Genomic DNA, 17,787 nt, shown 5'->3' with positions numbered 1-17,787 from the left:
TGATTCTAAACATTCAGATAATAATCATAAAAATACATAATCACCCAATATTTAATTACTCTCAATAATATTTTATTTGAATATAATGCACTGTACTCAATCATATAGAAGAAGTAAGATTAAACTTGCCGAATAAACTTCCATTTATCAGTTTCATGATACCACACAATCGCCTCTTCCAATATTCCTATGTAAATTTCCAAAACAATAATTATCAGATAACAACATTTCATATAAAACTATATAATCATGTGAGTAAAAATACTCTGATAGTCGTACCTTCCAATTATCGTCTCTGGGGCTACCATTTCTAATTCATTCTAGAACATTTTTAAAAAACCCTTCAGCCCCTTGTTTGTACTCGAAAAATATCTTCAATTATGAATTGCCCTTGATCGTAGGCTAATAATCGAAATATAATATCAAGTATTATCCTAATTATATCTCTATTGTCGTATTGTTAAACAGTGTGACCATTTATATGTAAATCTATATGTATAATATCCAAATTATAAAAATATTACAGATGGACACTTAACCACTAAACCATGTGCATATATGAATATATATACGACAATACGTACAAAAATTGGGGATGTTACATTCTATCACCCTTAACAATAATTTTGTCTTCAAAATTGTAACATGAATTCTTCCAAAATCTGGTTTCTTTCCCGAACTCCTTTAGCTCATCTTTGGATTATAACCTTATACAGGATACTAATCCTTGGTAAACAACTAAAATCCAATCAAATGTAAGGTCAATATTACTTCTCTAGAACTTTACTACAACTACCCAAGATACAAATATAACCATATGCTAATTTATAAGAATCTATAAACTTATAAACTTATAGATATCTAAAGCTTCTTTGATATTCTAGTGACAATATAGAGCATCACTCCTACATCATCTACACGCTTTCACTGCGCACTCATATCACATTAACATTCCACCACTAGGTTTAATAATCTCACAAAGGCCTCAAATTTAAATATTGAAGTGCTATCATTTCTTCCTTCGAAACGAAATATTGTGTTTTCAAATCATTAACAGTACGGATGTGTATGGGTGATCCTTCTCAACATGTTTTTTAATTGTAAATTTGTGATTCCATTCAATGATATGGCAAACTATTGGATATGTTTTTTTTGGTAATTAACTATTGGATATGTACAACAAACTCTTTTTCAAAGACATTTTAATTCCATGCAATAAACTATTGGAATCTTAGCAATTGACTATTATTTTCACTCATATTTTCAACTCGAAATTAGAATATACGGTATTTATCTATATAATACTGTAGGTGATCAATCAATTGGTCAATTAGTTGGTTCTTCGCATAAGATTCAGTTGGTTTTGTTTGGTTTTAAATCATTAAATATTTCAACTCCAAATTACAGTGTTTCATCTATACAATATTATAGGTGATGAATCAATTGATCAGTTGGTTGGCTCGTCGCATAAGATTCAGTTGCTTTTGTTTGGTTTTAAATCATTAAATATTTTACTTAAGTTATAAATCAACCCATCTTCTAACAAAAATAAAAAAAATATTTTTCATAAAACATTTAATATCCAAATAAACGAAGTGGACGAAAATTTCTCCGCATATATCTATTCTACACAATGAATTATTTTATAATCTGCTTCAGTTGATTACTAATGAAATCTTCACACTATATATAGATGATTTACTCTCTCAAACGGCAACATAAATGCCTCCTATATTTACACTCTACAAAACTCTTCATTCTTTCAAAATATTCTAAAATTTACTAGAATTTACAAATTCATCAACATTCTATAATCTTTAAACTCTCTCTACAATATTTTACAATCGCCATATAATAGTGAAGACTTTAAAACCCCATTCTAATGTCATGTGTAAACCTTATAACCTACCTACAAATCACAAGTAAACCAAATAGTACGTCAATTATAATTATCACGGAGATTTGATTTAAGACAATCTTCTGTACTGTCATGTTAATCACATCATGTTAAGGGTTGAAGTAAATGGAAAGATCGATACATAATACATGTTTTGTTATCGATGAACTCCATTTTTTTTGGTCCTAAAATTGATTTCAGCTTAGGTGAGGTGATAAAGAACCTTTATGCTACCCATATTAGTTGGATTTAAAATTGATTGACAAAACAATTGCATCAGGATTTGCTTGGTAAATTGGAGAGAATTAGAAGGAAATTGACAAAAAATTGGCCAATGTTTCAGGCTTGTTTCTTGACAAAATTGAGGGGAAATAATGAAAAGGAATAAAGGGATACAAAGATTAGAAAAAGAAAAACGGGCCAACCTATTGCCCATTGGGCTTAAACTGTATTTCTAGAAGCTTCTCGTCTAGTTTGACCGACAAACTAACCAACCAACCCAGAGAGCAATGACTGTGAATGAAACAGAACAATTTGGTTTAGGCTTGGTTAGATGGGAAATAGAAAGAAAAGAAAAGAAACCCAAATTTTTAAATTTTTTTAAGAGTTTGTATAGTAGGAAATGAAATTTTTTGTGGGAAGTTGTGATTTTTTATAATCACCTCATTTTTTCACAATTTTGTTAAAAAAAGGAAAAAAATTTACTTTTCAAGAATTTTTTTTGAAAATTCAATTATTCTCCTCTTTTTAATATCTACAATAAAATATAGGGACAAGTGCTGAAAATACCCATAAATTATACTCCCCGCAGTACTTTTATCCTTATTTGAAAAAGTGTGCAAAAAATACCTCTAAATTTTTTACACTGCAAAGATACTCCCCAATAAATTTGACATAAATGTTGTAATACTCATTTTACCCTTTTACTCTTTAAAAAATGTCCAAAGGGATATATATGTTACTAACCTCATAGTATAGGCATAGGGGTGTAATGTGCACATTACTTTCTTTCTTTCTTTCTTTCTTTCTTCTTCTTCTCCTTCTCCTTTTTTTTTTTTTTTTTTTTTTTTAATCTTTGAGAATTTGTAAACAAGGATTTGATTTTTTTGAGATTTCAGTTTAGTGTTTTCTACTATTTATATATATATATTTTCATACCACTGTTTAAAAAAAAAAAAAAACACAAAAAAGTCTCAATATCAGTGTACACTGGTTTTCAGAGTTTGGGGCATATTTGCTTTTTTTAGTTTGCACTTTATTTTCGTTTTTTATTTTTTATTTTTATATTTACTTTTCTTTTATATTTTTATCTTTACTATTGTCGGTGTCTCCAATAATGTTCTTTTCGGTCATTTTACAAAATTATTTATTTTTATATATTTTATAAAATGGTTCAGCAAGGTTAATTTATTCAACTTAGGGTTTACATTTGTCAGAGAGATCTATTTGCACCAAATTAAAACTTTAGGGGTGTTTTTTGCATGTGAGGGGCGTCCTTCAATAGTGTCTTTAGTTATTTTACAAAATTATTTATTTTTATATATTTTATAAAATGGTTAAGGGTAATTTGTCAGATGGACTTATTTGTACCAAATTGAAATTATAGGAGTATGATATGCACTGTAAATATACTTTAGGAGTATTTTCTGTACTTGATCCATAAAATATATTTATACATAATTTTTAATAAAAATAGTATCATAGTTTTAAATCTCTCTACAAGTGTTATACAAATATATATATATATATATATATATATATATATATATATATATATATATATATATTAAGCATAAATTTATTTAGGATAATTGTCCTATTTTATAAAGATATGGATAACAGATGTAAATTATAAATTTTCTATTACCTTTCATGTATTGCAAACTAATGAGATTTTCACATAATTTTATTAAAAAATATTTATGCTAGCCAAATAAATCTTAAATAATTTGTTTTTCTTCTTTTCACTCCACCTTCTTTCACTTTTACTGTTCAGTGTTGGTTCTCATCTAACCAATAGCAAATTTACCAATTTAGAGAACTTTTAACCGGATCATGCTATACATACCCCTTGTCGGAGAAGATTTATATCTTGGTAATGACGTCAACATTAAATTTGTAGGAAAAAATTTAACTTGGATTATTTGAAGTGTGGATTTAAGGCTAGGTTTGGTAGAGTGAAAAAGAAAAAGAAGGGTAACATTAATTAAGAGAGAAAAAAAAAAAAGAAAATAAAAGAATGGAAAGGAAATGGAAAGAATAGTGTTAATTGTTTATAATTTATTAATAAAGGAAAAGATAATAATCATGTTTGAGAAAAGAAAAAGGATAGTGTTAATTGTTTATGATTGATTAATAAAAGAAAAGATAATAATTATGTTTGGGAAAAGAAAAAAAAGAAAATTATTTTAATGTATTTATAACTATATCATTCTTTATAGAGTTTGTCTTTTATTAAAATAGGATAAATTTGAAATGAACAAAGTTTCATTTTAAAAAAATTAGCTTTTTCTTTTTCCTTTCATTTTTGGGAGGATAACAAAAGTTACTATTCAAACTTTATTTTATACCTCTAAATCATTCTTTTTCCTTTCAATCTTTCCTATCAAATATAATTTTGTATTTCTTTTCATTCTACCAAACTGACCCTAAGTAAGTGCGTTGAAATGTGAATTTAAGAGTAAATAAAGTTGAAAGTAATTTATCCAATCCTCATGTGTATAATTTTGTCTTTTACAAAAAGTAAAGATAAAATGGATACAAAAAAAATATCTTTAAACTTTGTGGCCATTTTCTTTCATAATTTGTGCGTGGATAGAAAAAACTTTACTCATCATTCCTATTTTTCCCTCCAAAACCCTCTTCTTCATTTTATTGTTTTTGTTTTTTGTTTTTTCCTCAAAATTTATATACTCCTTCCATTTAATTACCATTCTTTTCTTTTTTTTCAATAATTACCATTCTTTTCCCCTCCTCCTATTCCTATCCACCAAATAGCAGTGCCCAATTTGAGTAGATTCATTAGGTTTCTTTTCATCTAATCTGTGTTAAGTGTAGAAGTGGGAGCGTGCAAACATGGCCGTAGTCTCACACTTCGAGCGCACTCTCGTTCAAATTCTCACTATGATTTAATTTTGCGATTATCACGATTCCGCTCTTTGAACTCTCCTCTTCTTTGCCATTTCTTCACTAATTTCTGTGTTGTTCCTTCACACACACTGTCATATACTCATATGCACACACAAGTGTTGAGTGAATGAATGATGAATATAATTGAAGTTGAGCAACGTGAAGGTCTCGATGCTGATCCTGATCAGGAGACGGTTTGTTTCTTTGCCCTCACAATTTTTTATTTTTTTTATTTTTTATGAAGTAATATTATGCTGCTCAAAAAGATATCAATGCTTTGATTATAATTTTGAACTCAGTGAAAAAATTATGGAATTATAGACTATTTGGTCCCTTATATGATTGATGAACGAAACAAAGTTCTAGTAATTTAATTGTTAGGATGCAATCTAAATTGCCTCAAAAATTTAAGATAGCTCAGTTTTATACTAAGGTTGTGTTCGGCTGTATGAAATTGGAATTGATGGAATTTGAGAAAAATAACTAAAAGAATTGAACAAAAATATTCTCAAATTCAACCAATTCCAATTCTAATTCCAAGCCTCCAATTTCATGCGGCAGAACACACCACTGTAAGTGTTTTCTGGAGCATATGGTCCTTTTATATAGATCTTGGATTTGAAAATGATTAGTGTGTTTATAGAGTGAATCACATTTAGAAATTGCTATTTCAAAGACTGAATGATTGAAGTATATACTTGATCAATTGGACCTAGTCCAGTGAGCTTCAATTGGTCTTTCAGTTGATTAAACTCAGTCCCTGCTCTAAAGGATTTCTGAGTTTCATAAGCGCTTGGTGCATTCATTAAGGCAAATTTGAGGTTCAAAACATGGAATTTATGAACCCTAACATGTTTAGTCATGTGAATGTATGCATATGAACTCTAATTTGGTGAGTCCATAATATTGTGTCCTTGTTGTGCTGCCAGTAGAACAATTTGACAACGATAGCGAAGTGGTTGGTTTGAAAGTTCCTGCAGGCTCCAAATTATCTAATGATTCTGACCGTGCTGTTAGTTTTGAAACTTTCAACATTCATCTCAACAGGGTGTGTATAGATTCTGAGATCCCCGAGCATATACGGACTAAGTACTATGAGCTCTGCCGCACTAGGCCTGTGCTTCCTCATGCTAGTGCTTATCTACGGGGCACTAATGGTGCCACTGATTGCTGGCATGATTGTAGAAACTGTCAAAATTGCAGATGCCATAAAAGCCTGCAAGATCACCACCCTTGGGGGAAATTTTCCAATTTGGGAGAAGACGTTGAAATCATTTGTGGATTTGGGCATGGATGTTAGATTTTTAATTTATCCACCGAGCTGGTTTCGAACCCTTCTCTTCGATTCAGAATTTTCCTTGGACTTAGAGAGGTATATGGATGCTAAATTCAAATGTGATAATGCCAAATATAAAATCAGAAACCTGGAAGCAGAGCTTGTGAAAGTGAGGGAAGTCTCTGAGAAGTTTGATGCTGATTTTGAGACTCTGAAGACAAAGGTTGAGAGCTATGAGATCAAGTTCCAGGCAGAGATCAATGCTCAATGGTAATAGTTCCCATAACATATACCAACATTTTCTTTTTTATATACCTTGCTTATGACCACATGTAACAGGGAAAAATGGCAGAACTGTATTCGATCATAATGTTACGGTTGTGGAAATAATACTAGCCTCCTCCAAAAGCCCTAATGTTTCCACAAACAATGATTCCCAACCTCTTCCACCATCTCTCAGCATAAGAGGATCCAATTCTTCCAAAGTTCAAGCAACTTCTGGGAGCCGAGAGTCACTTTATCAACCCAATTTTGTGGTAACAGTTTGGATGTGCAGAAACAAAAGTTGCCAACGGAAAATCTGTGTGGTTTTTGTTTCTCCTCAGGCTGTATTAGCCACTCATCCTTCTTCTGAGGTACACCAACTATCAATTTCTTGTTCCTTTTTATACAATTTTTTGACACATATGTATTCAATTCGACTGTTATTTGGTTAAGCTTTGTGTTTTTATCTAATTTATTTGGATATTTTCTTGTGGAATTCGGAAACTTTTCAGGAGCTAAGAAGGATGATCAATTATTGAATGTAAAACTGTAGTTAGGATTGGATTTGCGGGTTACAAAGATGGTTGTTTGCATTACTCATTTTCCCGAAAGACTATACTTTTGAGAAATAACGAAACCTAATTGTCAGCTCCTGCTTTCTTTTACTTGAATGACCATACAATACAGCAAATCTCATTTGGAGACATGATATTAACTACATTGATTATTTGGAACCTTATTTCCATAAAAATGAACTTCTTTCAGTTGTAAGCAACCTTTGTCCACTTAAATTTGAATGGTCCTGTCACACTTTCTATAGAATTTAAAGTAGAATTTGAGGCCATTAAGATAAATATGACATGGTGAGTTATCGTTATTGAGTTTGTATGATTTAGAAATTAAATTCAAGAACTAATTTCATTTACTGCGAAATGGGTTGAAATGTCATAAATGAATATTGGACTTTCAGATTTCATGGAAAAACCTTAAAGACCATTTCTTGCTTTTTCTTAACAATTGTCATGTATTATTGCCTTGCCTCTTTTCTAACAACATAATTGTTTTTGAACATTACGTGTTTTTGCAGCGACATAATGTCGTAATCTTCTAACTCAAGGAATTTTCGACTTAAATGTAGAAGACCATAATCACCTCAGAGCTAGTGAGAATCTAAGTCAGCCCCTTCCATGGTGTCAAGAAAAACCAGACCAATATTGATCCTGGAATCTCCTAGAATCTATAATTGTTTTGAGTTGGCTGGTTTGTATTTTGTTTTGGATGTTCGTTCGGCCGGGTTGTACTTGTTTTGGGTTGCTCTTGATACTAGTTGTTTCAGCTGAATTTTGCATTGTAGTTCTCAGTGGCCTGTGTGTGTGTGTTTTTTTTTTTTTTTTTTGTAGGCCTTCTGGTTTTGTTTTTGTTAAAGGATCTTATGCTTTTTTGAACCACTTTCTTATATGAATCAGGCTTTTAGTATTGAGATTGTCAAGCATAGAATCATGATGTAAACTCAGTTTGAACAACTTGGAGCTTAAATTATTATTTTTCCCAAGTGAAGTCAATTTTATGCCACAGAGTTGGCCTCAGGAAACTGCAGCACATTGACATACATTCTCTAATCACACAGAGGATGACAGAATTAAATGGAAGCATGGAATTTTCCAAGGCAGTTTGGAATTTGAGCAGAGTATTTGATAATTAAGAGTTGGTTGCTACAAACTTGTTTGGAGGTAATACAGACCTAGGATCTCCTACACTTTGCTGTTAGCTATTAATTCTGCAACTTGATGACAAGAGGAATTGTATATATTTGGCTGCATGAAATTGGGTCCTTGAAATTGAAATTGAAGAAAATTTTAGTTCACTTTTCTGTAACATCGAACTAAACTTTTCTTCAATTCCACCAATTTCAAGACTTCAATTCTATACAACCGAACATAGCATCTCTGCCATTTGGCAAATTTGCTACAACGGTGATGATGGCTCCCTGGACGAGGTTTGGAATTGGATTATAGACATTTGCCACTTGACTGACTTTCAGTAGCTTCAATGGTTTACACAACTTTTAAAAAGCAGCAGACATGAAGTCTTAAGTTTATTGTTAGTCTTTTATCTTTCAGAAATTATTATTTGGTCCCGGCCAATTACATAAATAAAAGTGAAATAAAGCTGACGTATTTATTTATGTGTCAGCACGTGATTGGCCTAGGACCAAAGATCTCTCGTGGTCTTCAACTGTATGGCACCTTTGGAAGGAAATAAATGAAAGTACGTGTGTTCCACAGCAGAAATGAATGATTACTTACATGTGGAACACAGCAGGACACCTACACAGCTTGCAATTGATGCTTGTTTAGCTGGGATTCAGCCTTTTCGACTGAAAGTAGAAGCCTTGCATTTTCTGCTTAATTCTGTAGTTTTCTTGAGGATTTAAATTCCATTTTTCTTCTTGTATTCTTGTATCATTATTGTATCAATAAAATAATCACACCCAGGGGAAAAAAATATTAAAAATAATAATAATGAAGTCAATTTATACCACCAAACAGACCAACATTATAGCAAAAGGGGCAAAAACAGAGTTCAAAGATCTAAGCACCAAAGAATACAACCAAACCACCAAAACTCAATAGCCTTTACTGAACCATATTGAGAATCAGACCGCTCCAAATCAAATACTAATCTCCATCTGATCAATTTCAATTCTTGCTAACCATATTACTAAGATGAATTTTAAAACCAGTGGTGGATGGTTTGTAAACTCGAGATATGTGCACAAACATTCGAACAAAGGACGTTCCGAGTTTACAATTTGCCCCAAGAGACCTTTTATCCACTAAGCTACCCGTGCGGATTTTACTCCCACTCTTGTATTCTTAAGTCTTGTTCTGCTTTGTTTACATTTAGTGTCTGTGTTTTTGTTGGTTTTGGTCTTGTTATTTTAGACGTCCAACCTGATAGACTGGACTTAGTCTTGACCTAAATCTTTTTTTAAATACAAAAAAAATAAAAATAAAAATAATATTTTTCTTGAAGCATTTGTTTGGACGTAAAATATTTTTTAGAAAATATTTTTTTATTTTCTGATGTTTGGTTGTCGTAAAATATTTACCAAAAAAAAAAATACTAAAATTTAACAAAAATAATTTATCCATCAATTTTCAGCAAGTTATTTTACATGTCCCACCCGATGGATTCGACCTTAACCTCGACATAGACCTTTGCCAAACATCGACAAAGTAAAAATAAAAGAATATTTTACCTAAAAAAAAAAAATTCAAAAAAAAAATTTTACGTTGCAACAAACGATGCTGAAAAGAAAAATATTTTCCAAAAAAAGTTATTTTACGTTAAAACAAACAAACGATAAATGTGTCTTAAAAATTATTACTCGCCCTTAAAGTTAATTGCACAATAACATAAGGTTAATATGAAAATTTTAGTAGTCCAGGAGAGTTTTATGGAATGAATCCAAAAATTAATTGAGACCTTTAAAATGTCTCATTGTTCTGTTCACTTATTTCCTGACAAAAAAGAGGTGTCTTACAAAGCTGCAAATTTTTATAGACCAAGGAGATAACATCCAACCATCCAAGAAAACTAATGGAGTTAATGTTGACCGAAAGTTTCGGTGTCAGAATTATATCATTAATAACTTTATTAGAATAATGATAAGTAATTTGAAAGTCCTCTTTTAGTTAGTCCTAAGTGTTCAGTCTTGGACTTTCTATCCTTATTCATTTTATTAGTGTCGGATGTGTTCAATTTTGGATTTTCTATCACTATTTATTTTAGAGTAAAGTATAAAAACCCTCTTAACTTATAAGCTTTTTCAATAAATTATCTTTATTTATTTTTTACCAAAGAACCCCCTCAATTATTTGAGAGAATAAAAGAGACAAAATCAAATTGTCCTTTTATTTAAATTTTAATTTGTCCGGACTTCAAAATTTCATATCTCACCATCTGTACATTTAAAAATTATAAATAATATATACATGGAAAGCTTATGAAATAAGAATTTTAGAAATATAAAATTTGTGTAACAAACCTCCATAACCAGAGAGAAATAGACAATCTAAAAATATACTTCAACAATCTTATTTTATTTTTTAAAAATAAAATATTCAGGATATTTGCAAAAAAAAAAAAAAAATTCAGACTTATTCATTTACATATGGAGAATAACATATAAAAAATTTAACTCCAAAAGAGATCAAATTTTCATTTTAATTTGTTTTTTAAATGGTGAGTCTATAAAAAAAATAAAAATATTTTGACGCACAATATAATATCTCATAAAATCGATCTCTTTTTGGGCTAAATTTTTTATATGTTATGCTTCATATGTAAATGAATAAGTCTGAATTTTTTTTTGCAAATATCCCCAGTATTTTATTTTAAAATAAAATAAGATTGTTAGAACAGATTTTTAGATTGCCGATTTCTTTTTGGTTATGGAGGTTTGTTGTACAAATCTTATATTTCTGAAATCCTTATTTCATAAGATTTTTGTACATATATATTATTTATAATTTTTGAATGTACCATTTATGAAATATGAATTTTTTAAATTCGGATGAATTATGATTTAAATAAAATGGTATTTTAGTTCAAGTATTCACTTTTATACCTTTTTGAATATTTGAGGGAAATTTTTTCATGAAAAAATAGACAAAGGGGTTTATTGAAAAAAGATTTTTTATTTTTTATTTACTTTACCCTTTATTTTATTAATAATTTTATTCTTAGATAATTTATGTCATTTTGAAGTATGAAAAGGGGGAGAGAATCAGAAGACCATCAAGAGTTTGTTGGCTCTCTGACAAAACTTTGAGGTACATATTTGACTGGAATCCACCCAAATTTATGTTGGGATTCATTTAAATTAATGACATAATATGACCTCAACATGTACTTTTATATATGATGCACAGCTAGAGCTTGGCTGGCATTTTGACTGCTTGATTCTCTGTGTGTCTCAGTACAACTTCCTAGCTAGCTACCTGGTGAGTCCTGCTGATAAAAATTCTTTTGATCAATTTGGGATGGTGAGAACCAAACAAAACTTATTTTTGTCATTCCAGCTACTCAAAAACACTATTTGGATTCAATGCATGGACCTAGTTGGCTTATAAAGTTTATTTATTTATTTATTTATATTTATTTTTTATCATTTAAAGGTACAAAGGCCTAAAGTCAAGATGGCAGTACAGAGGCATAAAGTCAAATCAAAAAAGGCAAACAAATCTTGAAACAAATCTAATAAATGAAGAACATGCTCTAAATTTGTGGAGGAAACAGAGCCTAACACTCTGCAAATGAAACCACCACGGAAGAACGCAGCAAACAAGAGAGACCGAAAGATCTAGCCATCATCATGGCAACCGCTACAAAATTACAACCACAAGGCGCTCCAACACCTAAGAAACCCCGCACAAGATCAAATCAAGAAAAAAATGATTAAATCGAGGTGGGGAAAACCAAAACCGACTTAGACCAGAGAGCTAGTCGGAGAAAATAACAAATCTACCCATGTGATTCGAAAACGAACCGAACATAAATAGATCTAGCCGAAGAAAACAAAAAAAAAAAAGGCATAAAAAAACACACGGAGCACACTTATTGAAACACGCCGAGTTTATTGCAGCCGTGGGAGGCGGCCTTCATCTCCCCACCTCATGGAAGGGAGCAGGGAGGCAGAGTGAAGAAGACCAAGCTGCCTGTTAGAGAGAGATGGGAGAAAAAGTTGGGGCGGTAAGGTAGTCACATCCTTATAAAGGTATCATATTTTTCATTCACACTATGAAAATTAATGGCATTACTTAACAGTCTTGTTCCCATTTATTTATTTGAAGTTAAAGCAATTACGCACGCACTCTAACTCCACTGAGGTTCGAATCCCCGACTTCTCTTTTGAGAAAAAAAAGAGTGATATCGCTGGGTCATTTGGTCCTTTGGTTCTTGTTCCCATTATTATCGTCAGCTACATAATGTTTTTCCGTCAATTTCACTAAGCAAAAAATAATAAAATAAATAAATAATGCATATAACAACTCTCTATTAAGTTTTGTGTATTTCCCTTAAATATTTTAAAATGTGTGTGAAGGACGTAATGTCATCTAGCCATTAAATAATTATCATCGAGAAGTCACCTAAGTAGAACATATAGAGATGCCAATGAGGCGGTTTGGGGGGAGGGGATTTCATTATCCATCCCATCCTTGTTTAATTTTTTCACCCACATAATCGCACCAAAACCCACTGAATTTTTCAAAGCAATCCCCTTCCCCATTAACATAATTAGTTCCCAAAACCACCACAAACGGGGCGGGGCCTCGCCGAGATAGGAATTTTTGCCATCCTTACTTGCGACTTTTTTTTTTTTTTTTTTTTTTTCAACAAGACTTGAGACATGAAACGACATAAGGGTTAAAGTTTCCTTCTATGTATATATGTATATATACTTAACCTATTTTAGTAATATATCATAATTTGTCGGCGAGGATGATGGTTTGATGGGTTACCGGCGACGATGATAAGTTATCAACGACGATGGATTGATCTTGCCGTCGGTGTCGAAGAGATAGATTTGTAGATGCTTGAGCCTCTCTCTGTTTCTGAAGTGTCAAGAGTGTGAGATGAAATGAGAGGCTAGGACTAAGGTTTTAGAAAAGTGTGTGTGTGTGTGTGTGTGTGTATATATACATACTTAATCTAATTTAATAATATATCATAGTATATAAGGGCAATTTAGTGAAATTACACCATAATCGGGGCAGGTTTACCCTTCCCCCAATACCCCCCCCCCCCGGTGGGGCGCGCGACCCCCCATCCCTATTTTCATAAATGGGTCCCCTAACCCTCCCTAAATGGGGCGGGGTAGGTTCCTGTCGGGTTAGAGACTTTTGCCATCCCTAAGAACATATGGTGTTCGAGATTCAAAATTCCAAAAATATTTTTTTCCTCTTTAAAATATATCCCTTACCATAAATGCGCACACACACACACACATACCAAGAGATATATTTACTCTTTCTCTCCATCTCTCTCTTTTTCTATCCTTTTTATCCAATACTACAACATGCAATGCCTCCCTGAGTTTCTTACTTTCCAGTACTACTACTATATAATGCCCTAGTCAATTAATGAATTTTCACAATTTATCTTTTTTAGTGCCTGACCATTCAATAATTTCTCCGTTTGGTAAATTTCACTTTCCTCTATTGACGTTTGTCAATATCTTACATAGACTTTCTCTACATTTCATAATTTCTCTTACCTCCCTGTTAATAACTGTCGTCCAACTTAATAATGGTAGTGTGTTATTTTATCAAATGTTTACTGTCATTTCCTGTGGTAGAAGGTCAAAACTGATCTTTTATTAATTTTCTGCCGCTAACATCAACAGATTCTGTTTATTACATAAACTAGAACCTTAACTGAGGTAAGTAAGATTATGAAACATAGAAGGATCCATGTGTGATATTGACAAACTTCAGGAGAGATAAGAAAATTTTACCCTTTATCTTTTCACAATTTATCTTGATAGGAAATAACCACTAACTATTAGTATAAAGGATAAATTCCATTTACCTCCTCTGAGGTTTGTCAATATCCCAAATAGACCCTCTACATTTCATAATTTCACTTACCTTTCCTGACAATGACTTTTTTACCGTTTTGCCCATGAAATGTTTAATGTCATTCAAGCATTAGAAGGGCTAAATAGCCAGGTAGAGGAAATTGTTACATAACTAAAACCTCAAGAGAGATAAGTGGAATTATGAAACATAAAAAGGATCGATATGGATATTGACAAACCTTAGAGAAGATAAGCAAAATTTACCCTAGCACAAAATACTACATTATCTTATCTTGGAATGCAAAATGGTTTATAGCCGCAGGCCTCACAATTGTTCCTAAAATTTTCATTTAATCCAATCACAAAAACAACCCAATTCAACCACTATCAATGTTGCTCTTAATTCATCCAATTCAGCTCAAAATCCAAATGAATTATCCTTATTTGGGAGCACTAAATGGGCAATATAAATTTAAAAATGGAGAAAATTTAGTTTCAAGCTGTCAATTCCGTAGGAGTGGCAATTCGTGCGAACACGTCAACCTAAGGATATTATACTAAACAACATAACCCAAATAGGACCAATTTAATAATTGTGTTATGAACCCTCAACACTAACCAGGCCTGTTTATTAAATAGATTATACATGTAACCCGTTTAATGACTTATTTAATAAAACGAAATATTATATTATTTAAATTATTAATAATACTCGATCAAACAATAAATATTAAAAAAATATAAGTTTCAATCTAACCAAATTACTAAATAAATTATAAGATACCTAGTACAAGTTTATATAGTTATTTTGAAACTTAATAGTATTTTTTTTATAACACATATAGTTAAACGAGTTATACGGGGTTTCAATCCAAACATGACACGATTAACAAACGGGTTAATCATGCTAAACCGTTTAGGACCCGAATCCGTTTCAGGTCAATCCAAACTCGCTTAACTCGTGTTGTATTCGAGTTATGTTGATGGTTCGTATCAAACTTTGCCACTTTACTATTCCATACTCCCAAAAATAACATTAAAAATATTATAAATCACAGGATATATATATATTTTTTCCGAAAGGTGATCATAAAATACTAGCATACTTATGCATATACGTAGCCATGTAGTATTTATTTATTTTGGTAACTAACCCTTTAACGTGTTACTTTATATATGATCCAAAAGTTTTTCAATTGCATACATTTTGTACATAAAACAGCAAAACACTAACTCCTAGGGGATGAAAATGAAATGAACACCAAGACACCAGAAGAAGAAATTAAGATGAATCTAAGGTTAAGTCCAACCACTAATTAACAAAAATTAATTAGGGCCTTTAAAAATTATCCAAAACTCAACTAAAAAAATAGATGGAACCATCCCATCATCCTCTCAAAAACAAAAAGTGAAAAAAAAAAAGGAAAAAAAAAAAAAAAAATCCCTAGACACCTACAAAACCTACATAACCATCGACAATGTCATTACATCCCCAACTCCACATCCCTGCAACTCGACCCTCCATCACTGACCTCTTCCTGCAGACAAAATGCACCAAATCAGATATATTACAAAAACACACACACACACACATAACAACTGTTAATCCCCCAATCAATTTTTAATAACCCTTAAACATCGAAGACATGTTCAGTTCAAAATTTTCAGATAATTTTTATTTTGAAAACTGAAAAATCAGAAAATTGTACAAAAATAAATAAATCAATAAATTGTTTAGTTGATGGTTTTTGAAAACTATTCTCCAAAAAAACTCAGTTAAGAAAACGTCCATTTTTAAAAAATTAGAATATTATTTTTTAAAAACTGAACCACACAGAGTCCAAAATAATTTAAATTCCAAAGACCACAAATACTGTTATATATATATATATATATAAATTGGGTTTGAAAGACCACAAAAGACTGTCATATATATATATATATATATATATATATATATATATATATATAAATGTAGGCAATTCTTCTAACTCAACTTCATAAAAAAAAATAGCCATCCCAGCTGATACAACCTCTTTTCCTTTAAAGGGAAGGTGATGGGTTCCAACTCCACAGTGAACATTTGTGGGTGTGTGAGAGTATTTAACGGATCGAGGAAGAAGGAAAAAAAAAAAATTTAATAACTTCATAAAAAAAAAGTTAAGAGAACTTTGGACTAAACATATATTTGAGTTATATTTTTTTCTCTCATTCGTACCTGTGAAGACATGTTGGCATGTGCCTCCTCCTGAATCAAAGCAGGCCTCTTTTCTACAAACCCATCATTCTTAGCAGATTTCCTGGACCCTATGTGAGTGTTCTTCAGCCCCAGAAGCTCCTTCCACCTGGTGGAATCCTTAGGAGGCCTCATTGAAGCTTTGCCAGTACCGCCATCACCGTCGTCGTCGCCAACCAGTAGCTCATCTCTGAGAGTGGTCTTCTGGCAATGGTTGCTGCCACAGTCCTTGTATGGCAACAACCTACCCTTAAAGAAGAGCTCATCAGCACTCATCATGGAGTAATTGGTCACAGAGAATTCAAAGTCTGAGGACACCGGAGCTTCTCTGGAGGACCTCTCACGGTGGTGAGAGTGATTGGAGGAGTCCACAAAGTCATTTGAGAAGGAGATTCTAGGGCTCATTGAGAGGCCATTGTTGGTGGAGTTTTGGTTGTACATGATGTCTAAGCATGCCATTTAGGACATTCAAAACAGCATAGTTAAAAGAAGGGTTGGGGGGGGGGGGGGGGGGGGGGGGGGTGGGGTGGAATGAACTCCCTAATAAAGTCTGTTGTAGTCCCTCTTTTTCCCACAGTGAAAACCCCAACCAAGGGGGTCCCTCTTTTTCCCAGTGAAAACCCCAACCAAATATATCTATCTGGGGGGGGGGGGGGGGGGGGGGGGGCGCGGGGGGTTGTTTGAGGGAATGAACTCCCTAATAAAGTCTGTTGTGGTCCCTCTTTTTCCCACAGTGAAAACCCCAACCAAATATATCTATCTGGCGGGTGAGGGAACGAACTAATAAAGTCTGTCGTGGTCCCTCTTTTTCCCACAGTGAAAACCTCAACTAAATATATCTATCTGTATTTTATGTGCACTAGACAGTGGTATGTTTTTTCCTTGACTACATGGATGTCACGTCACGTCAGGATATGATGTTTTGTCATCACATATTCATTGGCATTCAATAATGACCATTGGATAAAATTCAAAAGTTCTTCTGTCATTTAGTGCTTTTAGTGCTTCAACACTATGGTGACAATGAGATCTAGAATTTTCTTGCCCTAATTTTCCATTTCATCAAATCTTTTGATCATGATATTTTCTCCAACTTTAAGATGGCTTGAGCTTGAATTATATATATATATATATAAATAAACATATATAAATGAATATATAGTGGAATGACACAAAAATAGATTTATGCATGTAACTGATATTAAATAGTTGAAAAATATTTTATCTCACAAGTTGAGTTAACCTATGATCTCTAAACAACAAATAATTAGGAGAAAATTATCTTAGTAAAATGGTATTTCATTGATACTTTGATATACACATATACTATTTATAGGCTATACAAGGCATTAAAAAAGAAACAAAATAACTATACAACCAATTTTTTTTATTTACAAAGT

At 32.0% G+C, this 17,787-nt stretch overlaps 1 protein-coding gene across 1 annotated transcript; it reads right to left on the bottom strand.

The window, feature by feature from the left end:
* Window positions 1–16,176: 16,176 nt before the first annotated feature.
* LOC132267605 (uncharacterized) lies at window positions 16,177–16,866 on the bottom strand. Its single transcript, XM_059768744.1, has one exon. The coding sequence runs from the start codon at window positions 16,844–16,846 to the stop codon at window positions 16,328–16,330; it is 519 nt and encodes a 172-aa protein (XP_059624727.1). The 5' UTR covers window positions 16,847–16,866; the 3' UTR covers window positions 16,177–16,327.
* Window positions 16,867–17,787: the final 921 nt, after the last annotated feature.

Source organism: Cornus florida, unplaced genomic scaffold (assembly GCF_030987335.1).
Source record: "Cornus florida cultivar Cherokee Brave unplaced genomic scaffold, ASM3098733v1 CherokeeBrave_3.0.0_Hap2_Chr07, whole genome shotgun sequence".
NCBI classification, from domain to species: domain Eukaryota; kingdom Viridiplantae; phylum Streptophyta; class Magnoliopsida; order Cornales; family Cornaceae; genus Cornus; species Cornus florida.
This window is presented reverse-complemented; position numbering and strand designations above follow the sequence as displayed.

Bases quoted from the DNA above. Each gene is read 5' to 3' on its own strand.
- LOC132267605 (XM_059768744.1), bottom strand. From the start codon at position 16,846: ATGGCATGCTTAGACATCATGTACAACCAAAACTCCACCAACAATGGC.